The 25,062-nt window shown below is 42.7% G+C and overlaps 1 protein-coding gene and 1 long non-coding RNA gene across 7 annotated transcripts in view; one reads left to right on the forward strand and one right to left on the reverse strand.

Annotated features, from left to right (window-relative positions):
• LOC111667746 (inositol 1,4,5-trisphosphate-gated calcium channel ITPR1) overlaps positions 1-25,062 on the reverse strand; it is a 67,768-nt gene that overhangs the window by 4,822 nt on the left and 37,884 nt on the right. For 2 of the 6 annotated variants that reach the window (XM_087178633.1, XM_087178632.1), the window contains 18 exons: positions 24,798-24,845; positions 23,258-23,390; positions 21,395-21,582; positions 16,133-16,316; positions 15,677-15,930; positions 14,574-14,774; positions 14,385-14,495; positions 13,922-14,017; positions 13,672-13,815; positions 13,391-13,498; positions 12,957-13,149; positions 10,993-11,115; positions 7,792-7,967; positions 5,692-5,856; positions 4,922-5,111; positions 4,706-4,798; positions 2,577-2,716; positions 1,383-1,548 (listed from right to left, as the gene is read on the reverse strand). In XM_087178633.1, the coding sequence (XP_087034759.1) occupies positions 1,383-1,548; positions 2,577-2,716; positions 4,706-4,798; positions 4,922-5,111; positions 5,692-5,856; positions 7,792-7,967; positions 10,993-11,115; positions 12,957-13,149; positions 13,391-13,498; positions 13,672-13,815; positions 13,922-14,017; positions 14,385-14,495; positions 14,574-14,774; positions 15,677-15,930; positions 16,133-16,316; positions 21,395-21,582; positions 23,258-23,390; positions 24,798-24,845 (2,713 nt within the window). Of the gene's footprint in view, positions 1-1,382; positions 1,549-2,576; positions 2,717-4,705; positions 4,799-4,921; positions 5,112-5,691; positions 5,857-7,785; positions 7,968-10,992; positions 11,116-12,943; positions 13,150-13,390; positions 13,499-13,671; positions 13,816-13,921; positions 14,018-14,384; positions 14,496-14,573; positions 14,775-15,676; positions 15,931-16,132; positions 16,317-21,394; positions 21,583-23,257; positions 23,391-24,797; positions 24,846-25,062 lie in introns of those variants that run through there. The other 4 variants (XM_087178636.1, XM_087178635.1, XM_087178634.1 and 1 more) reach the window with 3 other exon arrangements.
• Positions 18,600-18,998, forward strand: LOC147818116 (uncharacterized). The gene is made up of 2 exons (XR_015438314.1): positions 18,600-18,761; positions 18,888-18,998. It is a non-coding gene; the product is annotated as an uncharacterized LOC147818116 (long non-coding RNA).

Genomic DNA, 25,062 nt, shown 5'->3' on the forward strand with positions numbered 1-25,062 from the left:
AATTCAGCTACAGGTAAAACTCTCCTGTGCAGGAAGCTCATGACGTAAATCAGTCACTGGCTACAGACCCCAAAGATCTAAAAATTAATGCAAGACTGTGAGAAAGATCGATGGCTCATAAAACCAAGCTAGAGGATGGAGAGCCACTTAAGCCTGTGGAGATCGGCTCCTAATCTCTGCATCTCCTGTTCCCTCGTGGTCCTTCTGGAAACCATAGAGACGGCAGCTCCCCCTGTGGCCTGGCCTTATTTAATATGAGTGAGTCAGAGCTGATGGCTGGCTGGGTGACATAATACCGTTCTCATTCCATATGCTTACCACTTGTCCTGACTGCCTGACCCAACTTACGCACGCACACGTTCACATACAGCATGTACTGTGGGGCTCACATTCATTGCACATTCAGATGCAGATGTGCACGCACTCACACTCTCACTCTCACACACACTAACACGCACACACACATACACACACACACACACACACGCACACACACACACACACACACACTATGTATTTGCACCCACCCTCAGCAGCATGTACTTATCTAGGCACTCATATAATGTACATATAAGGAAATGCAGATGATGCTAGACCGAGGGACAAAGTTTGGGTAATCAGTGAAGTTGCACAAAACATATGGTATGAAAATTAAGTGTGTGCGTGTGAGGAGTGAGTGGGAGAAAATGTCTGTGCGTGTGAGACAGACATGAATTATGGAGGCGAGCGGCGCAGTGGCAGGAAGCCCTCATGACTCAGCCTTCTTTGGAACGACAGAAAAGTGAGAGAGGGGGAGGAAGAGGAGAGGAGAGGGAGTGCAACAAACTACATACACCTTCACTGAAACTTACTTACCAGAAACCACAAACACCAGAAATCAGATCCTGAGAGGGGAATTTGGGAATGAATCAAGCGGCATTCGAAGGATTGTGGAATAGTACGAATGACGCAAAGTCTTTGACACACAGTCCTTCCAGCAATACAGCACGGGCTGGCAGTGTGAACCAATTATCAGAGAAGTCCTCGTGTCACTGGAAAGTTACAGGTTTGATTCTCACGATAGTATCCTTAGGAAAATATTTCAGCACAAGCTACTGACATTTAGCTGAGAAAGCTGTGCCATATAAAAGATAAATCTATAATGAACACAGATTTGCACAGTACTAGTTCCCAGAGCTCTGTTGCTTATTTTGTCAGAGCAACAGTTGGATAAAAAAAAAAACTGCTCACATTGAAGCAACTGGATCCTACAAATGTTTTCCATTTCTCTTTGATAGATGACTTAATACTAAACTGTTTTTTTTTTTTAGTTCTCTTGATCGACTGAGTAACTGGACAGAAAACCAATTGTTTAAACGCTACTCTACAACAAGTAGTCTTACCACATATGAAGCAGGTTGTCTTCAGCACTTCTTCTTTCTTCTGTTTTTCACTCCTTAGGTCGGCGAAGGTGTCGATGATAACACCAAAGATGAGGTTGAGGACAATGATGATGACCATGAAGAAGAACAGCAAGTCGTATATAACTCTGGCTGCAAACAGTGGCTCCTGTGTAAGGAACAGAGACAAGGGTTAAATGTATAGTAGGGTCAACCTGAACCAACCTTTACAGTTCAACCTCTGCCTATTTAGAGGTAGGGACTAGAAACTTACAAGTTCACAGTGATTATTAACTTTAATGTGACAACAGAATGCTGAGAGGATTTCATATCACGGGGAACGTATGGAAGATCGTTCTATTTAAATGTATGACCCAAAGGGCAGCTGTGTACATAAACATGTGCTGGGGATGAAACGAGGTTAACCTTGGTCATCATGGATGTGAATGGAAACACAAGACCACAGGTGTAACCTGCCAGATGCTACAGTAACAGAGACGGCAGAAAGCCGGTCGACCCAATGCAGCCTGTTTCAAAAGCTATTATGAGTTTACAACAGAAGAGAAATGTTTATTTTGCATTACTGGCCAATGGCTCCGCAATGGACCTCTGTGCCTTATTATACGATTTCATTTTCTTATTTTCCATTTTTAGTTAATCCTCTTCAGAAGTAACGGAGTGAGCCTGAAGGGAATTACCCTGCAGTGGTCACCAGCCAAATGCAGTCACACAATCACACACACACTTATTTAGGACAAGCTTGTTCTAATGCCACTGTGCCATTCATGCAATTATATGGTTCTATTTTGTTCCAGTAATTTAAGAGAGATTTAAGAGAGACTAAGCAAGACTTTTTCCCCCAACTTGCACTGTGTTGTGAGTATCTGAGGCAGACATTCACATCCTCTTTTGACATCATTAGTGGTTGAGCCTGAATTCAGTGGAAATCTATTTTGAGGTTTAATTCTCAAACAAGGCGGAGGCGATGCAGCTGTAAGGAAAGATTGTGAAACCTCCATGCTTTGGAAATAAAAACAAGTTCAGTGCATGATGGGCTCATAGCCAGCTCACATGACCCACGCTGCAGCTGTTGGTGCTACACCCTCTTTGCTCACACACGCACACACGCAACCCCCACACACGCACACACGCAACCCCCACACACACACGCACGCACACACACAGAACTGCACATACCTCTTTGGAGGGTTTGCGGAGAACATCCCCAACACCCCCTCCACTCCTCAGGCCGTGACTTAGCACAGTGACAATACACATAAGTAAAGAGTCACACGTCCGCTCCATGTCGCTGTCCTCCTCACCGTCATCGGCAAAATCTGAGGAAGCACAAAGGAAAGCTTTAATCTAATAATGTATTTGGCACAAGGAGGCTAAGAACCCATAAAAAAAAAAATACAGTTTATTCATCACTGGCAGGCGGGCATTTGTTTGCAGACCTTCAAAAGCACAGTATATTTACCTCACTGCAGCATCAGAGAGTGTCATTTACATTTGAATTTAAGAGAGGAACCTGGTATAGCTGGCTAATAAGGACCACTAGGACCTACATTTTTTAGTTTATGAAACATCAAAAGTAACAAAGCTGCGGTTCGTAAGAGTTAAAGCCAGAGAGATTCCAACACCAACAATAGGCCGATACATCCATTTTCATTAGAAACTGTAGAGCAATTGTTCTGTATCATAATATATGGTCAAAATCAGATTCGGTTTTAATAGACCCATTTTCTTTGCTGTGTCCATCTGAGACATGATATCAGTTCTATTAGACTAATACTTAAAATTTTTCTTTCAAATTATACTGAACATGTGCATTTCACATTTATACAGGCACATGCTTCTGCCATTATGAAGGTCCACTGAGACACAGGGGCAGAAATGGAGATGGTATGAGTGTAACACTGTTACTTTTACTCAGATAATAAGGTGGATTAATGGACTGCATATATAACATAGTGGGACACTTAAATAATTAAAATAATAATAAAAAATAATAATAATTAAATAATTCCACAGATATTAATATTATGCTAGACTTTCATAAGCTACTCGTTGTGACATTTTAGATGCATTTGAGATGTAGTATTACTCACATTCAGTATTTATTCAAATGTCTTAAGATAACAAACAATACGTAGAGTTTTAATCAATATTACCTAGTTTTTAAATATTTTCCTTGATTATCGATAACTATTAGTAATCTATGTAAGAGTAGGATTTGATAGCCTTGTAGTCACATATAAATGTAAGGTTTCGTTTGCTATTTGGTCAGAAATATCCTTGGCTTAGCTGCAGAAGCTGATATCTGTTGATATCTGTTGTTTACATGTTTTGGTTCACAGTGTGAATGTAGTAAGTCAAAGTAAAAATGTTTTTAGTTTAGCTGGAATGTGACAGCAGCTTTGGTTAAACTTCTTCTGAGCCAGACAGGGAAAACAAACATTAACAATTCTGAATGGTTTATCCAGTGTGATAAAGTTTATAGGTCATGGTACAATAGTTAATACTATTCACAGAGGAATGATGAACAGGAGAGAAGACTGTATCCTCCTGGCTCCATACAGTATGCTACCAGCTCCATAGGCTGTGTCACCAGAGTGTACTGAGGCATTCTTGAGTATGACATCTCTAAATCTTAGAATAAAGATAACGTAGGCTGACACCACCACACATCCTGACCGACAGAAAAGGCCCCAACATTTAACCCTTTTAGGGACATTTACATGTTGAAGACACATGATGGTCAATGAGGTCACATGAGAGTTATTCTGGTCAAATGTCAGATGACACATGGTCAAAGGAAGTCAAGTTTGACTAAGTGTGACTGCACAACACAAGGAGACTGCTTTATCTCGGAAAAACATCCTAGAGTTTTTCTTTCACTTGTTTTGGTTCGCCAAGGCCAAGAATGATTTCCCAATATTCCGAATAGCTTCTACAATAAACAATAGTGATTTCTGACCACTTACTGGATTGTTATTTGTATTTAAACAAGACAGCAGTTGAATCATAACAAGCACTGCCCTTTTCTGCGTTAAATGACTCAAACAACTCCAGGAACCCAGGAACATGAAGTCAAACCTCAGCCTCAAAAAATCAGTTCATTTGCAAATACATTAAACATCCATAGTACGCTCTTTACCCGTCACATCAAAGTCAGCTTAGGTAGCACTGGATTCACCAACCTCCACAAATTCAAATCTCTGCAGTCTAGTTGTAACTGCTAACTAAAACTAACCACATTATAAATTGATTGAAATATTTAGCTACAGACTACAGATTAATTTAAGGGTTGTGGTATACATTACCTTCCTGTGGGGTCCCTGTGGTACAGTTCTCATCAATCCCTCCTCGACACATTCCTTCAGACAGAAACTCGCTGGCCAGACTGGCTCCATTTTCTAGAAAGTAAGAAGGTTCATACGTTTGCTGGTCTTTTCTTAAATGAAGCACCTGTAATCTGTTGTATAATCTGTAATCTTTTTTCTTTGTAAACATTATAAATAAACTGAGCGCCTCCTCACTCATGGTTGTGTTGGGAATCCGATCCACCTCCAGGATGAAGTCGTCCTTGAAGAAGATGTAGCCAACGATGGAGAACAGGTAGACTAAGATGAGAGCCAGCACCGCCGTGAGCACGATGGAGCGTCCGTTACGTGTCACACTCTTGATTACGTTCAGCAAGGTTTCTTCTCTGTACACCAGGTCGAACAGCTACAGAGAAGCAATACACACATTGCAAGGATGCACAGTTAAGGCAGGACCAAAGGCTCAATATGTGGCAATGTAAGCATTCATTTAGGTTACAGACTGTCATCTCTTACATATAGCATTAGCTGTATTTTGAATGTGAAGTTTTCTCAATTTTCAGTATCTTGTTATTCAAGCTACTAAATAAAAAATATGTTGTGCTGCCTCTGCAGAGGAGCTGATTGGACCCGTGTTAATGGAAAACATCCCCAAAATACTGGCAAATCAAGTCTGACATGTAAAAAAGCAGACCTGAGGCACCGGCAGACAGCACTTAACACAACAACAACAGCAACAACAGCAACACCATTACAGCACCAAATAAGGCAACTTCTGGCTGGTTAGCAGGATATGTCCTTGAATGCACCATGATGGAAAGCCAAGGCTACATTCAGTATTTTACACATGGTTTTACTCAAATCCTGCTGCCTCATATTTCTTAATGGTAACACCTGCCAGTCTTCGTCCCTACTCAGAGAGTTCGTGTGTGTGGCTGTGTGCAAAGGTGTTGTGTGTATGCACATCATGTGTGGGCTTCTCTCACCAACAGACTGTAGAAGAAGACGTGGACAAACACCCCCAGAGAGCAGATGATGAGGTAGAGGAGGTGGTAAAGGAACTCAAAGTCCATCACCATGGCTTTGTAGCCTCTTGTGAAGGTTCCTCGGTTCCCCACAAAACTTATCAGGAAGATGATTTTATTACACACCTGGAAGATAAAGTCAATCTCTTTTTAATAATCACAGCCAAGGATAATCAGCCATTAATCATTTTAATGTTGAAAATTCAACAAGAGGGCTTTAGGGGCAGAAACTAAAAGTGACAGCAGCATGGCGGAGGTGGATTTTAAGATAAATGAGGACACATTCATTGCATGTACATGCTCCTCAGTAACCTGGCTATTGTCTGCTTTCTGCAGCAGCTCCATTCCTTAAACGACATGTAAACGAGAAACCAGGGTAAGGGATTAACAGAAACCCGGTTAGATACCTGCAGGAGAAACCTGACTTCTCTGTCATGTACACGCTTAACCGGGTTTCTAAATGGGGTCTTTTTTATAAGAGTGTGTGTAATTGATAAAGACATCAGACAGGGTAGGTTTCACTGTGACAGCAGCAGGGAAGCATGAAAGCAAAGGTCGTCAGCAGTGCATCCTTCCATTCAGAATGACAAAATATGAAGTCTGACTAAGAATGAAAGTGACACAAAAAATAAGTTACTTTTTAGATGATCAGTATTTCTAGTTTATTTAGGGTTATTTGAAAAGTTCACGCACCTTTAAAGGAAGAAAAAAAAAAAAAACATCACACTTGGTTCAAAAATGTCAAAAACACATTCTGGGAGATATCTGACCTCTGGCCAGCTGCATGTAAACTAGATATCGGAGTATCCCGGTTACTGCAGCCCATGGTAACGTGTTCTCTGATTTCCTCCCTTAACCTGATTTCTCTCACTAACCTGTTTTTTTTTGTGTACATGTGAACGCAGCAACTGAGGGGAGAGGAGAGATGATAGCGGTGTGTGCAAGACTTTATTTTGTGTGTGTGTGTGTTTAAGAGCACATCTTGTGTCGTACTCTCTAGGGTCCAGTGACGCACTTCACACCCCATAACACAGCAAGGCGCTGGCAGGGAGAACTGTAAGGGCATCGGGGAAGGGGGGTGGGGGATGGGGTGGGGGTGGTGTACACCACAGGCAGACAGGGCATCGGCCTGCCAAGTGGGCATGAGTGTGAGTAAGAGTTGAAAGAAGAACTGGAACTAACGTGGTAGAGATTTCTCAGTATGTGAAAGTACATATAGTAGAGCGTGTGAATGATAAAATAGGTGTGGTGTGTTTTTAGCCTTTTTCTGGGGAAAATCACAAAGAAACTGCACTCACACACACACAAACACACACACAAACACACAAAAGAAAGGTTTAAAGGGGTGGTTCACCCAAAAAAAACCAAAAAAAAAAACATTTCTTCCATTAGTGAGATCCAGCCATGCAGATAGTTTTGATTTAATTTAAGTCCATGTATGTCTCTGAGATTTCTGGCTTCACCAGATACAACGTAAGTATCTGAGTAAATAAATATCCGAGGTGCTCACACACAGTCAGCAGTTCTCGTAGTATTTCATGAAAACTGTCTATACTGTAACTAAAAGATTATCCAGAGTAACAGAAAATAGTGTTTCTGGGAAAACACTTTGCTGTTGAATTTTTTCAATCCAGTTTCATGGAAGCTTTGTGCATCACAACCAAACTTCTCAGGTTCCAATTTACAATTATTTTCATTGTCACATTAATCTGTACATTTTCTCAATCAATTGTTTCGACGATGAAATGTCATAGAAACATAGAAATAAGAGGCCTAATCTGACATCTTCAGACTGCTTGTTGGGTCCAACCAAGAGACCAAAACCCATAAAAAACAGAAAAGCATATACTTGCATTTCAGAAGCTTGAACTAGAGCTTTCTCTGGATCAATAAATCAATTAATTGACTAATCGTCTTCCCTCCATTGTATTGGGGTGGAAATAGAAATTTTGGAGAAGGATTTCTCAAAATCTGGGCAATTAAAACCAAAACATAACTGCGTGACTTGATACCACCACTAGTAATTTGGGTGAACTGACACTTAAAAGGGAGACAACTCACATTGAAGGCACCCAGAAGGAAGAGGGTAGGCTCCAGGCCAACAGAGAAGATGAGACGGAGGATGGTGACAATGACCAGGGCGCGGATGCCCAGCGGTTGGGGCATGATGATAACGATGACCAGTGTCGCCAAGACTCCCATCCACAGCAGTGCAGACAGGTGGGGATCCAGCATCCCTGCGGGAGATAAATACACAAACACACACGAGGAGACCAGTTGCATGAATGCACAGCCAAGCTTTGAAGGATACCGGCTAATACTGCTTAAACTGACAACCTGGTTACATGGTGAATTTGCCATATTCATGTGGAACATGAAGACATTATGCTGAGGGGATGACGGTACAGTTTGCAGCTTAAACCAGGCCTTGTCCGGATCAACAGATTTTTAACTGGCTCCCACTGACTTCTGCCTCTCGGGCAGGCCTCGAGCCTTCATTAGTGAGACTTTGAACTCAAAGAGAGCCAGTTACATAACACTCAAAAGTATAAAGTATATGACATACTTTTTTAAGTGTGTGTGTGCACACTAAGCTTTAGTGAGAGCCTACCTGATGCTTCCCTTGATCCTGGGGCAAATCCAGGATTAGCATCCTAGTCATGGGTTTCATGTGGCAATGTGTCACTCAGGCTAAAACCCTTGACCAGGTTTGACCAGGCTAAAAAACAAGGCCACACCCAACCTGCTGTTTGTGTAACTCATCCCAGCTTTTAAAAACATGAGACTAATGTGTGTGTGTGTGTGTGTGTGTGTGTGTGTGTGTGTGTGTGTGTGTGTGTGTGTAGTCTATGAGCACTGGACACTGATCAATTTCAGAAAACATCGAAAAGGAAAAAAGAAAAGCTGATGAATGCGTTGCTGTTAGAAAGGTAGGGAAAAGATCAAGAGAACACAGATATGGTGAAAGAGAAAGAAAAAGGAAAATAGGGCATAACTGCAAGGATAAAAAAAAAATGCTGTGGTGGTTGAGAAAGCAGAAGGGGAGTACTGCGGGTAAGGCAGCCCCCACCTCCCCTGCTTCCTTTCCTCCCACCTAGCTCCTCTCTGTCTCCTTCCCTTCTTCTAGTTTTCTCTCCCTCCCAATCCCTGTGGAGATCACATGACAGGTGCCACTTACATAACAGCCATCTCTAAAAATACCTCAGCTGAAAGATTCATGAGGAACGAGCAGGGAGCAACACACAGCTCTAGTGATGTGGCAGACTGAAAGAGCGGTGCTTACGTGCTCTCACATACTCTGTGTCTCCCACAGACTTCAGTGTTTGCTTTTGTGTGCGGGCAGACGACTGTGCGCAAAAAAAACACAATATAACATCAACAGTGGAGACAGCTGCAAGCATGCACTGTCTGCGTGTGAGCATGTGGTACGAATGTGCGGTGTTAACCAAAGCTATTCATCAAAAGGCAGTCAGTCATGCATGCAGACAGAACACACTGACCTAGATCTCCTGCTCTTATAACCCTCATTCAAAAGCCCCAAGCAAAGAAGGGAGGACAGCAAGGAGATAGCAAGCACAAGTGTGTGTGTGTGTTGTTGTGTGTGTGTGTGTGTGTGTGTGTGTGTGTGTGTGTGTGTGTGTGTGTGTGTGTGTGAGAGAGAGTAACAGAGACAAGGCAGGGGCCCAAAGCCATAAAAGTGTCTGCCTTTAAACAGGCCAAAGGTATGCTGCAGACTCACGTGATGATGTCTTACACACAAACCAAGTTCCAGAAAAGTGGAACATTCAGTCCTTACTCATTCTGTGCAATCATTTTCTTTTGTACAATAAACAATGCCAGGCAAAAGGGAATTTTAGTTTTGTTAAAAAAAAAAGAGAGATCATATTGTTATATCTTCTGCTGTGGTAGCACTCGCTACATCTTTTAGGAATTCAAAACCAAGTTAACAAAACATTGCTTTGCTTTGTTTTCTTACTCAGCATAATTCACACTTCCACCAGATAATTTGACAACAACTATAAAAAGCTGTGTGTAAACATATAGTATTGCAATGGAAATTTTGAATTTGTTGAAAGATGTAAAATAATAATAGATGCAAGGAGACATGTTGAAATTTCTTTGTAAATTTTTTGTGAATATATGTAAAAAAACCCAAAACAAAACAAAACAAAAAACAATTAAAATCATTTGGCAGCATTGAAGAGGTTCACATAGAAAACTGAACCCAACAACAGAAAAAAAAACAAGTAAACACACATCAGTAGAGGCCGTGACTGAAGTATAAAGAATGATGTATGACTTGTTTTTTTGATCACCTGATGTCACGTATGACTTGTCCTACTTATATAATATAAGCTCTGTTTATGGGATATTAAATTGCACAGGCCGCTCCTGTGTTTATTGTGGTCTCCATAGTACTGAAAGTCAAATATGAGCTCCAGCTCTGAGGCGTGGGTAGAGGTTAGTCTGTGTCTGTGAGGGTGTGTCTCAAACAAAAGCAGAGGTTTTCTCAGGTCCTGCTCCTAATCCTGGTCAGGTGATTAGAAGTCAGGAGATCAGAACACTGTGGTAAAAGATCAGTGGGTCAAGGCTGATGCCTGGGAGAAGGACTGAGAGTCTGATCTTCAAAGTATATCTCAGTGTGTGGCTGCACCATGTGACATTTCTTTCCAGATTGCTCCTTATGTCAGAGTGTGATATAAATATAAAAGAAAACAAGTGTAAAAAACAAAACAAAAACAAAACCAAGATATGAACTTGGTACAACCTGTAATGGGTGAGATAATATGGCAGTGAGTTTGTTTGGGAATGTTTTCCTCCTATATGTAGGAGATCCACTAACATGTATTCACATCTATTCAACACATGCCATGTCAGTGCAGGTTGTAAAATGCAGTTTGTAGCAGAAAGACTTGTCAACAACCAACAACCTGTCCTTCCTGTTTTGCATCGCTGAGCGCATCATCTTCGTCTGACCCCGGTTTCTAGAGCAGTCTGAACACAGGAACAGTGCAGTACATACAAATACAGCTGTGACGCTGCACGCTGAGTAAATGCTTCATATGCATTAAAGGGAGACAGGCAGCCTGACCAGAGCTGATAATTACACTACACACAAATCACAATCATTTAACCACTGGAAAAGCGAAGTGAGATCCTATACTAATATTAGAAACATTGATGTGAGTAAGGTCAGGGACGTTTCTTTTTTTAAAACATTTTTTGTTCTCACTTTCAGGTGTCAACTCATGTGTGACTGACCTCCATGTACCCCCTCCAGGGGGTAGAAGAAGCAGACGAGCAGGTTCATGAGAACAGCCAGGTTGAAGGAAACGTTACTCCACACTGACATGTTTCTGGAGCACCAGTACAGCACCGGCTGGGCTGGAGGGAGAGGCACAGTGACACGTTTTCAAATTCGATCCCATACATTATGATTTAGGGATTTTGTTTTAAGATTGCTTTTATATTAAAATCATACGAAACACTGAAAAGCAGAATCTGGGAAGCTGGGACCAGAGAATATTTGGTGTTCTTGATAAATAATAATGAAAAATAGTGACTTAAACCACGAGTCGACTGAAATGCTTTCATTAGAATGAAATTGAATGGCTGTGTCAAATATCTATTTCATCGCCTACTTGTTTCGCCACTAATATGATTAACACACACTCAATGTGTGAGAGCAAAATTGAGCTTGCATGAGAATAACTTTACATAAAGTAATATGAATGACGTGTTGTTCTTAAAAAAAAAGTGTTAATCAAGCGTGTTAAAATGTTGAAACTGAAAATAAAGTTAAAACTGTAAAACATGTCTCTTTGACCTTTAATTCAGACACATAATCTGACTTTTAATAGACTATTTTCTGTCCTCTGCTTTAAGAGGAAAAGAAAAACAGATGCAGGGACTTTTCTCTGTCCATCCCCTCCTCTGAGTGAGAGACAAAATATGGCTTTGTGTGGGTATGCAGTCTTGAGTGTGCGTGAGCAAGTGTGCTCTCAGTTATGATTCATATGGTTACTGTACAAATGCTTCACGGCTCAAAGGATGTGGAAAGCCCCTGTCTGCTTTTAGACAGTGGAAACATGCACACACATAACACGAGCACACACAGGCTGATACCGTTAGCCCTGATGGCAAGTTGGGGATACACATGATTCCATTCATCTTGCATAGCCGGTTATCCTGTTCAGGCTCGCAGGGACTGAGGTCTATCCCAGCATGCACTGAGTGAGAGGTGGGGTACACCCTGGACATGTTGCCAGTCTGTCACTGGGACACACAAACACAACTGGAGTTTCCAATTCACCTAACTTGCATGTCTTTGGACTGTGGGAATGAACCAGAACACATGGACACACGGTGAACAAATTCCACACAGAAAAGTCCCAGCCGATCTGTTTGTTCAAATTCAGAAGTGTGAGGTGACAGCGATCTTGTTATGCTGCACGCAATCTGGGGATGTTCATCATAATAGATGCAGTTTCTGGGGAAAAAAAAAAAATTTACCATCTACCAACTCGTAAAATAGATAAAGTCTAATTCATAACGCTTTAATCGTTCTGCCACCACCTCCTGCTGTAAGAATCATATAATATAATCGTATAATAATCAGATGGTTGAGATGCAGGCCTCCTCTCTCTCCCCTCGTTTACTGTCTGCCATCGAATAAACGCAAAACTGCTGCGGTAGTTAGTCGATAAATTGATAAAATAAAATTAGCTTCAACAGAAAAATTAATAAACAGCTATTTTCTAATTTCAACTATTTATCAAGCAAAAATGTTTCACGTACCTTCTTAAATATGGATGTGGATGTATGGATATGGATATTTTATGTCATTTTAAACTGACTTATGTGACAGGCGTTCTTTTTTCATTTTTTTGTAAATATTTTTACATTTTATAGATTAAACAATTATTCCATTATTTGAACAATTTTTTATTAAAATAAATTATTTCAATTATCTGTACCCCATTTGTCAGGGATGCACGTTGGTATGGTTATGTACACAGCAGTAGGGAGCCCTGGGATGGGTGGGGGGGGGCTTATTGCACTTCTCGCTGAATCCTGTTCTTCTACTTTAATGAACTGTGAGACTCTTTAGCACTGAGTTTATTCAGTATTCTGTATTAACATTTACATCTGCGTCATTCTGATATAACCAACAGAAACATTGGTAATGTGTATTAAAACACGTGCATGCTACCTCCCGACCCCACCTCTGAGTTTCTTCTGCCAGTTCATCTCATTGAAGAGGTCCTCTGCTCGCAGGAAGAAGTCGTTGATCTTGCTGCCCTGCTCGTCTCTCTCCGTGGTGTAGTAGACTCGCAGCTTTGACTCTGAGGTCAGGAACTCGCAGATGTTGGGCACAGGGAACACTATCTCTTCCATTGTACGGTCCTGTCGCACAATCTGAACACACACACACACAAACACACACACACACAGACACACTCACAGTCACCTCCAAAGATCTCCAAGGAGCAAATACATGTTTCCCCCGCAGGCCCACATGGCCACATTTGTGACAATTTCTGCTAAAATATACAGTTAACATTTTGTGTTGTAGATTATTTCCTTTATTCGTGTGGCTACTCTATTACAGAGGGCTTCAGGTTGTGAATATTATGTGACAAGGGTTGCGTGTCACCACCTCTATCTGAGCAGTGTGTTTGGCGTAGAACTCCAAGGCCTCGTCTCCCTCTCCACTGACAACTCCTGGCTTTAACATCATGGACAGCTCCTTGTTGTGACGCGCCAACTGCATGAAGGACACATGGAGAACAAGCGAGCTTGTAACAAACAACAACACGTAACATGTGTGTCTCATCACATTCTCGCATGAATGGAACGATTCATTCATTATTTTTTATAATTATATAATCTTGTGTGTCATGCTTTGCGGCTGGGATTGTGCGGGGATGAATGGCAGACCTGGTGAGCTAAAATGTAGATGTTATGTCCAACATTTCTGGGGGAAGCGGCATCATGTTCCTCTTCTTCCCCGTTATCCTCCTCCTCCTTCGTGTCTTCAAACTCCACCTCTCCCTGCAGGTAGGCCTTCTTTATCACCTCCACCTACACAGACACACACGCATGCCCAAAACTCAGCAGCTGTTGCATTGTAGACGTCAGAAGGAGCTGAGAAAAAAGGAACAAAAAAGGTGCACATCATTTCCATCACCAGCTCTTTGGGCCTCATGTTGTACAGGATCCTCTCAGCGTTCTCGCTGTCATGGCGGCTCTCCATGATGGCGAGCAGCAGCTTGGATGCATTGTTCTGAGAGTGAAAAAAAAGACAGAAAGGAGGCAGGGGAAAAGAGAGCCGCCGAGATAAGAACTCTGTCAGTTTCTTCGGAAAACAGGAAAACAGCCAGAAACCATGGTGCTCGAGGAAAATGCACTCTGCTGCTATTTGTCTTGGCAGGCGTGCACAAAAGCAAGCTCAGCGCAGACGAATGAATGTCCAGCTCTTATACTTGTAGCCTGTTAGTGATATTCCATCCTGCTGTGAGAGGAAACTACTGCAGTTTTTTTTTTTTTTAGTTTTGGCTTGAAACCCAAACCAGGATTTAACTCATTCCCCAGTTTCAAAGAAAATTGTAGGTCCTTCTTCGACTCCACTTACACCTGCCCAGCCGACTCACCTTGAGCTCTAACACCAGGTCCATCCGCTTTTTCCCAAGTGGGTTGATGTCATTAAGGATCAGAGCGATGATGATATCAATACCATTTGACTCGTGGGTGGCAATGCAATTCTGGAAGGATAGGAGAATGAGAAATGTGTAAGAGAGGCCAGAGGTGACTTAGTAATGTGGCGTAGTTCTCTTGTGTACCTGGTTTTCATGGCAGGGGCCCTGGCAGTACTCTGTGAGACTCTCCAGAGTTTGGTTGATGAGCGCCACGTTCTTCTCATTGATGTACAGCCCCAGCAGGCCGAGACCCCCTGTGGTGCTGCCACAGATACAGTCTAAGAACTGTAGAGTCTCACACACAAGGTTGTAGTTGTTCTTGTTGTTTTGCCAACGAAGAAAGTTCTGAGAAGATAAAAGCGAGCGGGGTTGGCAGGTGATAGAAACCGCATACAAGTACAAAGCATTAAAGGAACAGTCTGGCTAAAAATTGGAGCAAGTTGACGTCAATACTTCTTTTTAACCCGTGTCAGAACTGTTGAACTTGACTAAACTATGAAAGACACTGACTAAGTGAAAGATAATGAGGTCAGTGCTGAACTTTTGAACCAACAGTTGAACTATTTCTGCAAGGCTGACTTCTCTCAGAATGGAAGTAATTGAGAGAAATGTTATTTCAACATTTAAGAGTATTAATTAGAATTGGCTTTGCCACTAAGATATTCATCTTGTTTTTGAAAGGAGCCCAAGAGACCAAGAGATGAACCACAAAAAAAAAAAAAAAAAATAAAAAAAGGACCAGCTGAGTCTTTACAAACTGTATGATGAAATGATGAAAGATGAAATAATATTTTAAGAAATCGTATGACGAAAATTACACAATTATGTTAATTATAAAGTAAAACATCTGCAGACATCACTATTTGGTTTACATAACGTTCTCAATACAATAAAGTGCTCCAGCTGCGTTCTCTCTGGAATTGACTGAACTGAAGGTCGCCCTTTCCAGGATGAGCAAAAGAGTGAGGCAGGGAAATTAGCAGGAGGCCGTGTGAACACAGGAACACAAGAAGTAGAGGAGGGACTTTCATACCTCTATAAACAAAGAAGTACCGGAGAGGTCATCTCAAGTCAGACATGACCTCTCATACAAATAATGAGTGATAAAAGATTGAGTGTCCAAAGCTCACTGCAAAGAAGCAAAATCATTCATGTACAGGATGTAAGATAAAGAAAGATACTTTTGCGAAATGTGACCCTGACTAATGGGTGTCTAGACTGGCAGTCTCTGATCCTCTCTGTCCCACCTGCAGGTCACGGTTGTGATTCTCACAAAGAAGCTGGAGGAATCGAAGAATAGGCTGCATGATGACGATGACGAAGCTCATCTCTCCTTCGTCCTGGTTCTTGTCCCCAGCGCTGGGCTGGCCGTCAGCTGAGGTGAAGTGGTCCTCAGGGTCGGCCTCACGCCGGTAAGAGTTAAAGGCCTTCTTGGTGGCAGACGAGGCTTCTAATAGTTGCTCTCTCACATCCTCCGTCATGACCACTGCTGAGTCTCTGGCTACAGAGACACAGGCACCAAAGAGAGACTAAGGACACAGTTGAAACCCACATAACCATCACACCACAAATCAACCTCTATTCTGGTTTTGCAACCAAATTTTAAGTCTCTAGTTTGCGAAACAAAAGCTTGCCTTAGCATGTTTTGGTGCTTACATCCTTATATAGGTTAATACATTAGATAATGACGAGTGACCTCCGACCTTTTTTGCGGACAGGGACATCTTTATCCTGGCTGTCGTCATCCCTCTTCCTGTTTCCTAGGTCGCTGGTATTTACTGTCACTGTGGCTTTGATCTCCAGCTGGGCCAGCTTCATACGGTCGTAGAAAACCCGGAAGAACTTTTCTGATTTCTTGTCATCTGTCAGACGGCAGAAGAAGGAACGCTGGACACATGGAACAGGAGGAGAAAGGAAAGATTACTGATCTTAATGTCTGCCGAGCACAATAAAATTGGTAGCAATGTGCGGTGGAGAAGTCATTGCTGCAATTCATTAGGTTTCACACGTGGTGGTATAAAACGAGCGCTAAAACCATCAGTCGATTACTCAATCCCCAGAATAATAGTCTGCAGCTATGCTGATAACCACTTAATCATCTCAATCGTTCTTCAAGCAAAAAAACTAAAGATTCTCTGGTTATAACTTCTAAAATATGAGTATTTTACCGCTTTCTGTATTTTATGAAGATAATTTAATATCATTGGGTTTTAGGCATTGGTCAGAAAAACAAAACCCTCAAATCAGACAGGAGTCTTAAAAATTACATTTTTTTTTTATTTTTATTTTTTTTTACAATTTCCTGTTGTTTTATATAGAAAAAAAGAGAAAACTGTTTGATTGATGATGAAAATAATCACTGGTTTCAGCTCTAATACAAACATGTCATGTATAACAAAGGTAAGGGTTTTATTTTCCCCTCCAAGTTTGCATTATGCAACTGATTAGCAGTGAACTGAGGATAGAGCGAGCTAACATGATGTCGGAACAGAGGACATGGACTTGGCCTAAAGTATCTAGTCTATATGCTTATATACTCAAATGTTTCCTCCGAAATGTCTCAGCTAAAAGTAGAAAATGGATCGTCACTCAACATGAGCAACATGGTCTTGATTGGAGCCACTCAAAAGCGAGAAGCAAGCCTGGATTTATTAAGATGAGAGGGGTTTAAACGCTGCAGTTACTGCCGTGGAATGGGGTCATGCAGAATTAAAGCACTTTCGAGCCTGTGAGCGCAATGCATACAACGAGTCCCAACCCACAGGGCTGTTGTTTTGATTATGTAAGAGTTGTTATCTACTGCAGCCTATAGAACAGCTTCGGCCAGCTCAGACTGCCTCACCACACTAACGGGGTGAGAAATGACGGGAGAGGGAGAAGCCTGGCTCGATTACACAGATCGAGAAACTGAGATGGTGGAGAGAGGGGGGTAGAAGAAAATAAGCTAGAGGCGAAAGACGGACACCAAAGAGGGAATAAGGGAGTAAAAAGGAGAAGAAAAGCAGATGATTGAGCGAGGGGAAACGAGAGCAAGAGATAGGGAGGGAGAGAATGTTATCAGACGGTATCTAGGCCAGTTCTCAAAGTTTGTTACATAACCATCTGTCTTTTTTGTCTAAATGTAAAACTGGGCTAGTGGAGGAAACAAATAAATGATAGTCACAAGGAAATTGTTACGCAAAATGGACAAAACAAGCCTTGTTTCTCCTTCTCCAAGGACACTGTCTGCGGGTGTATGTACTAAGAGGTTTATGTGCATTGGAATGTAATGTTAAACATACTGTTGCTAAATCCTTTCATTGAAAAATAAAAACAGTGACCAACCACTTAAGAAGCCAAACAAGAGGGCGTATGCAGCTTATTAACAAAACACAAAGCAGAGCTGACACAATTTTGAAGCCGTGCTTCTTCCAGTGAAACAATGACATAACTGTGCGCCTGTGCCCTGAAGCAGATTCCAGAGCCTTGTGCCCCACCCCGGCCCTCCACCACTGAGCAGCAGTCCTCCCGCACGTACGCACTCTGCCAACACTCAGGGACGAGGAGATAGCGACATGGGGAGGGGCTGCCGAGCAAGGCCATCGCACAATAAACAACTTGATGACAGAGTGGAGGGTGCAGAGAGGGGATTAGCTGCACCGCAGTGGCGGCCCACTCGCAGCTCACAACTCACGGCATACCTGAGGTGGGAAGGTGCAGTAATGGTCATGCCTGTTTGTCTCTGTTCACATAACTCTGTCCTCCATCAGGCGGCTAAAGCGTGGACCTGTGAGGGGGGGGTAGGGCGTAGTGGCTCAGGCATGGGGCCCAGGGCCAGGACAGCACACATCAATTAGACCGGAGCAAACAGAAGAGAAGAGCACTCACCCCCCCCCCCCCCCCAACCCACCCCTTTCACCATTACATAACTTACAAAGACACGCACACACACTTGTACAGTACAAGCACACACAAGCTGGAGAGCGCACACACTAATACACCCACTGACTTTTACACTCTCAAAACTAGGTCAGCTGTCTCCGGCACAGGCACATGCCAATTTTGTGAGGACACACCCACATATCACACATGCTCTGCAATACAGTATTCTCTCCCAAACTCTGTGTCTGCCAACTTTATTCTTATGTAATCGCATTCATTTTCCACTGCCCATCCTTTCATTAATGTCGCAGCTCTCATCTCGAGGATATCCCGGGTTAGAGATACTGCACTCAGTCTCAGTGTGCAGGCGGGCTCACAGTGCAGGCTTGGCAGAACTAGCACCATGCCAGCAGGTGTATTTCATCTTATGGATCAGGGTTAGCTGAGCTATTATATTTCACTGCGGTAGAGGTAAGTTGCTTGATTGATGATGGTTGGAGGGGAATGTATTGGTCAAGAGTTATTAATGATTTTGTCCCGCAGTGAAAGTTTTCACTTGCAGCAGCAAACTCAAAGTGTTTTTTTTTTTTTTTGCAGCCTGTTTTTAAGAACTGAGCTGAGTTGAGTGGGTCAAGTGAGTCACTGAAACCAAGACAAAGCCTGTACATAAAGATGGAACACCACAGTAAAGACAAACACTACAGCAAACTTTCATTTTCTGGTTTCTTTAGAAATGTATATATGGTTGTGTTTTACTGACAATGAATCGGAAGCGAAAACCTAAACTTTCATGTCTAACCACGTTTCTGCCTCTGAAGTGTTTCGATGCTGGTCCTTACACACTTGCAACAAAATCTGTGCTGTCGTATCAAGACACCATCTGTGTTTTGATAGCACTTGAAAAGCAAGGACAAGGGTAGCATGATGGAGGGATGACGTTATGGAAGAAGTAGCACATGGTGGTCAAGGAGAGAACGGAGTGATAGTAACAGAGGAGGATGAAGGGACGGGAGAAAAAGGAGAGGGACAAGCAATTCAGGGGCTCCCTGTAGTGTTGGGTAAACACAGAGCCTGTCTGTATCCATGGAGACAAACCCTGAGTGGAATGAGACGGAGGGGAGCGGGATGAGGTGGGGGCGGACAACACTGAAAAACAAGGTCATAGCGCTTTCCCTTCTCTCCTTCCGTTCCGCCACTTGGCATCAACAAAGGGATGTTATGTAACAGCTATTTATACCAGTGCTCCCTTTTCCCTCTCACCCTCCCTCTCATGTCGGGCAGCACCACATGCAAACCAAATGGAGTTGCTGCTCGTCTCTGCTCTCCTCCAAGTCCTTTTCTTCCTTTGCTTTTCCTCGTCCTTCTTCCCTCAGATCAGCCACTTTCTTTGTCATTTTTCCAGCTAAATGAGAGTGTGTCTACACCCATTGTCTTTTTTTTTTTGTTTGTTTGTTTTTTATAACTAATACAAGTAGAATGTGCCTGCAATGCAAGTATTTTGGAGGGAAACAGAACAGCATGCTATGTGGTCACATGCACAGATGGCTGACGAGGGAAATGTCACAAGTCGCCATGTCACAACACAATTTAAAGCTGTCTGAACCCTCTCACAGCCGTCACTGAAAAACTGGAATGCGAGGAGCCAGCGAGTCTAGAAAGCACTAACTGGCTGCAAAATATCAAAGTTCCTCGGACATCTATGCATTCACTTTGCATGACATTAAAAGGAGAGTGAGCGAGTGTGTGTGTGTGTGTGTTAGAGAGTGAATGTGCATCTTCAGTTATTCTGTGTGGTTTATTTCTGTGTGCTATGTAGGTCATGAGTAAATAGTTAACTGTGTTACATGAGAACAAGATATCCAAGACCCAACAGGTGCTCAGCTGGGCATGACAAATAAAGACAGTGTGCTTTCTTGAAGAGAGAAGTGAGCGAACGTGGACAATTTGGCGGTTTATGGATTCAAGCTTCAAGCTGTCAGTAAATTTTTTTTTTTTTTTTTTAACAAAAGTGCAGATTCCTGTGATAAAAGTCAGGATTTGCTGACACTCAGCCTGTTGACAATTTTAAGGAATTCATCCAGTAACCTACAGAGCACAAATATTTGGACTATATGGTACATTTCTAGCACTGTATACAGAGCAGTTCCTCCTGCGAAGAAACCTCCCTTTTCAGAACAAACTTAAGAATGCCAGGGTGAGAGGAGCTCCAGTTTCTCCTCAATCCCCTCTGTGTTCCCCCGTCCCTCCGCCCTCTCTCCCCACTGCCCCAGTTCCGGAGGCCCAGCATGACCCAGTTTGGGCCGGCAAGAGAGCGCGAGGGAGCAGGAGAGAGGCTGGAATGTTTTGAAGGCTGAGACATTCCTCATTGTTCATTCACACAGGCCTTATGTAACACAGGCTGATCACGTGACGTAGTTCTGCAGCAGCCGTGGGAAGCCAAAGCATTATCTCTGCCACAGTGGCTTCCTCGCTCTAATCTGATTATGCAAGCCCCGTGCTTACACAACAGCACACCGACGGACAGACGGACGGAAAGACGGAGAGATCAACAGACAGAGCAACAGACAGAGAGACATGAAAAAGACAAACAGAGAAAGAGAGAGAGAGAGAGAGAGAGAGACAGCGCAACAGACAGAGAGGTTAGTTAGCTCAGGTTAAAGCAAACAGGGAAATAGGATTAATTTAGGTTGTCTAATGCAAACCTAAAAGTGAGAAAAAAAATGAATGGAGTTTATAATATACTGATCTACAGACTACTGACATCAACAGCAGCTGGCATGGCCTTTGAGCCAAATGATATACTGCTAGATATGAGGGGGAGAAGAGCCGCCCTGGTAACGTACATGTGGCACACTGACCCACATACTGTAGATCCTCGAGTAATGAAAACTTGCATCCATGACACAGTGTGTTGTTTTCACTGATCATCTACCATTTCACTGCAGGTTAAGCTGACCCTTTACAAAGATAACAGGCCATTCAATTAAAAGACTGCGGATCAGTTACAGTAAGCGGAATAGGGAAATATAGAGTTTGCACTGTAACAGTTCAGTTGTTCAACAATACACAGCAGATTCTCCGATGGAAATTTGGGGTTAACTGACCTGGATGGTGGTATTTCCACCTTCCAGCAATGCAATAGCCAGGAGGATGCTTTCTTGGAAGACTCGGTCACTCGTAGTGTTCATGATGAGGTCAATAACCAGGTCAGAGGCTCCCTCTTTGTCCAGGTGACACTGTACCTCTGCCAGGCTCATTTCCCCACGACTCAGGCCCCCAGGCCCCCCTAATGCTGCAGAGAGACAGAGACAAGGCAACAAGCCAAATCAGAATCCAGTATATCAGGTGCACTTTTCAGTTTCAAAATTAAGGATGGCAAAACTCCCTGCAAAAACAGCATGATAATCCTGAGTCAGCTATTTAATGTGTTAATAGCACAAAATAATTCTGGTCTTGCTTTAGTAATATTTTAGTCACCTGCACCTTTTCTTAGAGTATCCATAAATGTAGAAACCTGATAAATTCTGTATTTATCTGGCTATTTTATAATTGCTCTCTTATTTGAGCTGCCGCTCAAAAAGGAAAATGACTGTAATAAAAAGGATACTACAGTTAGTTCAGGTTCACAACAAAACAGTTTTTGGCTTAAGTCTATTTTTATATTAAATACAAAGCTTGAAGCTGCAACACTTGATATTGAGATTTGACAAAACATTGCACACAGCAGAGTAAAGTAAAGCGATGTTTTTCCTTTAATCACACAGAGCAAGCGATTTATTGACCCAGGACAACCAGTACTTCACTTAAACAGGACACAAGCTCACAAAGATTTTCAACTACTGCGATGCTAAGCCTGTATGAGCCAGTGTAACTGTACAGTTTTGGAATTCATCGTGCACGACTTCGCCTGCATCCCCCTCCTCCCCCGAGGCCCCAGCTTCAGGGCACATATGGAATTCTCAGCCTGGCTCTTGTTTCTGCAACAGGTGCAAAGGCTGTTTTCACAGGAAGTAGCAGTCTGTCACCTAGCAACAGTGAAAAGTAGAGCTCACAGGAGGGTTGGATGGGTTGTGGGGGGTGGGGGAGTTTACTTCCTGTGGCCTGGAAGTTTGCCAACATCTTGGTGCACATGGGAGACATGGTGAACTGGGAACCAAGGTGATTTTTCTCTGCCAATTCAGATAAATATTTGTCTAAACATCTCAACATCTGGGGCGATCATCATCACAGCTGTATAATAAACATAATATGCAAACATTATGGTGTCATACCCACGCTACACTGAATGTGAAAATATGTGCCATATGTGCCACAGCATATACAAGCCAATCTGGTTAGTTGGTCAATATGGCGGCACTAAATTTATATGAGAAACAGACACAACCATTGGCACCAATATGTCCTGTAAAATCTATATGCTGATTAAATGTTACATCATACCGTACACACTTCATATGAGAACCAACAGCTTGAATAGAAGGAGAAACACGGTGCAGAGATACAAACTTCAGTATTTTGACAGCAGATAATAACACAATGACCATGTTATCAGGTAGTGATAAGAGTGTTGTGCTCTGCGTGCTCAAAGGGCAGCTTGCAGCACAACTCTGGAGCTGATAACCGGCTCAGGGCCAGACAGAGTCCCATCCTTATATAACACTATTGAGAGTACCTTGCTTTACTACGACTTCAGGGGCAGAACACACTTTTGGCGAACCAAGAGGAAAAAGGTTAATTTAGACTTTACCCCCTGATAGTAGTTGTACTCATTACTGGCAGCAACTTCTCTTTGGCAGAGGCCTTTGGGTTCATACTTCACAGAAACATCAGCTCAATTAGAGATGTTGAAATCAGTGTTTTCATGGCCTTGTGTGCACTAGCTAAACTACACTTCCTGCTGTAAAAAATTAACAGCAACCGTCTGTGCTCGGTGTTGGAGATGCGCAACAACAGTCACGCTGTCCCACCTGATTGGCTTTTGCCGGGTCCTACCGGACTGAGGGGGCCATTCGTAAATGACGTCAGGCTGTCCCTCCGCCCACTGCTCCGATGGAAGTTACCATAGTAACGGTTCACCAGAATCTGTCTCAGTGCCTCGCCCTATGAGAGGAAAAGAAATGGAAAGATGTAATGACGTTATGTCAGCAATGGGGAGCGAGGAGATGTTGTATAACAGGGAAACATGCATCATCAGTGATATACTGCGTATTTCACATCTTCATAAAGACACTAAAACACCCCCTTGACCTCAGAAAATGAATGCCTGCCTGCCATTCCCACCACGCTCTGTAATACATGCAGCAGCTATATATCAAATTTCCAATTTAAATATTTAATTTAAAGAATTCTTAAATGTCCGTGCAAGAACGTTTGGCAGATGTAACCTACAGTTTGTGCCATTTACCACCCACACGGCAAACACTGTTGTGGTTATCATCTGCAGCAGTGACTCTGTGTAGTGACAATGTGAGGTCCTGGTTTTCACTTAGACAGACCTGGGGCCAGCCCTCCCACACTGTGACTCATCCACTGTTGAGCAGCCGGCAGCACGACTTTGCCGTTGTTATGGCAACCGCAGCCCATCGCTACCTGACAGACCTCCCATGGGATGAAGTGAAGGAAATGAAAGAGAAGGTTTTTGCGTGATTATGTGCAAATCATTGTCTACTGTGGGTGGTCCTTGATAGACAACAGTGGCGTTATGTAAGCTCTGCTGCCATAGTTATGCTCTTGAGGTCAGGATTAGTTTATGTAGGAGGTGCGAAGAACATTACTCTCATCTTTTATATGCAGGAGGTTAATCAACTGTATGTACTGTGTGTAACAGCACAGCACAATCAGCTGTAGTCGGAAGGATGACTCCCTGGTCTCATTGGAGAATACTGCCCTATTTCTGAAAGTCTTGAGTCATGAGCCAAACCTTCATGGTGTCCTGTCTGGATGTTATATAAACTGTCAGTACAAACCTGTACAAGGATTAGCAGAAACTACGAGGGCACTGAATAAAAAGCCAATGACGCTGACTTCTTGTTCGGGGCATTTAATCATCACGTAAGCAGCCGCTGAACATACCTGCTTGCAGAATAATGTTTTTCTCTTGGAGACGATAATTATATATTGATGAACTCCAATCAATATTGTTACTCTGGAATATTGATATTAGAGCCAGCCTCTTAAATAGAAACACCTGAGGCTATGTAAAGTCACTGCATTACCATAAACAACTTTGGAGAAAGAAGGCAGAGAAAAATATTGCATGAAGGTTATGGCATACATTCTTATTCTGGGCCCCCCCCCCTTGTGTGCTTGTTTGGGTTTGTCAGATCTTACAGTATCTGAACAAGCGAAGAAGAGTGATTGGAAACACAAAGAGCAGGGAAAAGGTAACAAACGTGATTTTTTTTATTTAAGTTTTTTCCTTCAAAAGCATAAGTTATCTCACCATCAATCTCTGTGGTAGTGGAGCTTTTAGTTTCAGTAAGCTGCCATGCTGTTGTAAGTACCTACCCTCTTCTGGTCCTCCAACAGCTTCTCAGGCTGGTTCTGATCCAGCTGCTGGGTGCAGTGAGGAGCGTGAGCACAGTGGTCCAACAGATACAAACACAGGGTTAGTATTCATGCAGCACAGAAAAGGTAATTGTCAGGTTAATAACCACATCATGTTAGCCATTCAGCTGCTTTAAGTGGCCATGCAAAGGTCTGCTATGGGTGAGTTGCCATGCATTTACTGCCATGATAGAAACATTGGGGTTGTAGGTTTAGAGAGCAGAGA

Source organism: Seriola lalandi, unplaced genomic scaffold, assembly GCF_002814215.2.
Source record: "Seriola lalandi dorsalis isolate HSWRI2012SDOR001 ecotype SW California unplaced genomic scaffold, Sedor1 jcf7180002054692, whole genome shotgun sequence".
NCBI classification, from domain to species: Eukaryota; Metazoa; Chordata; class Actinopteri; order Carangiformes; family Carangidae; genus Seriola; species Seriola lalandi.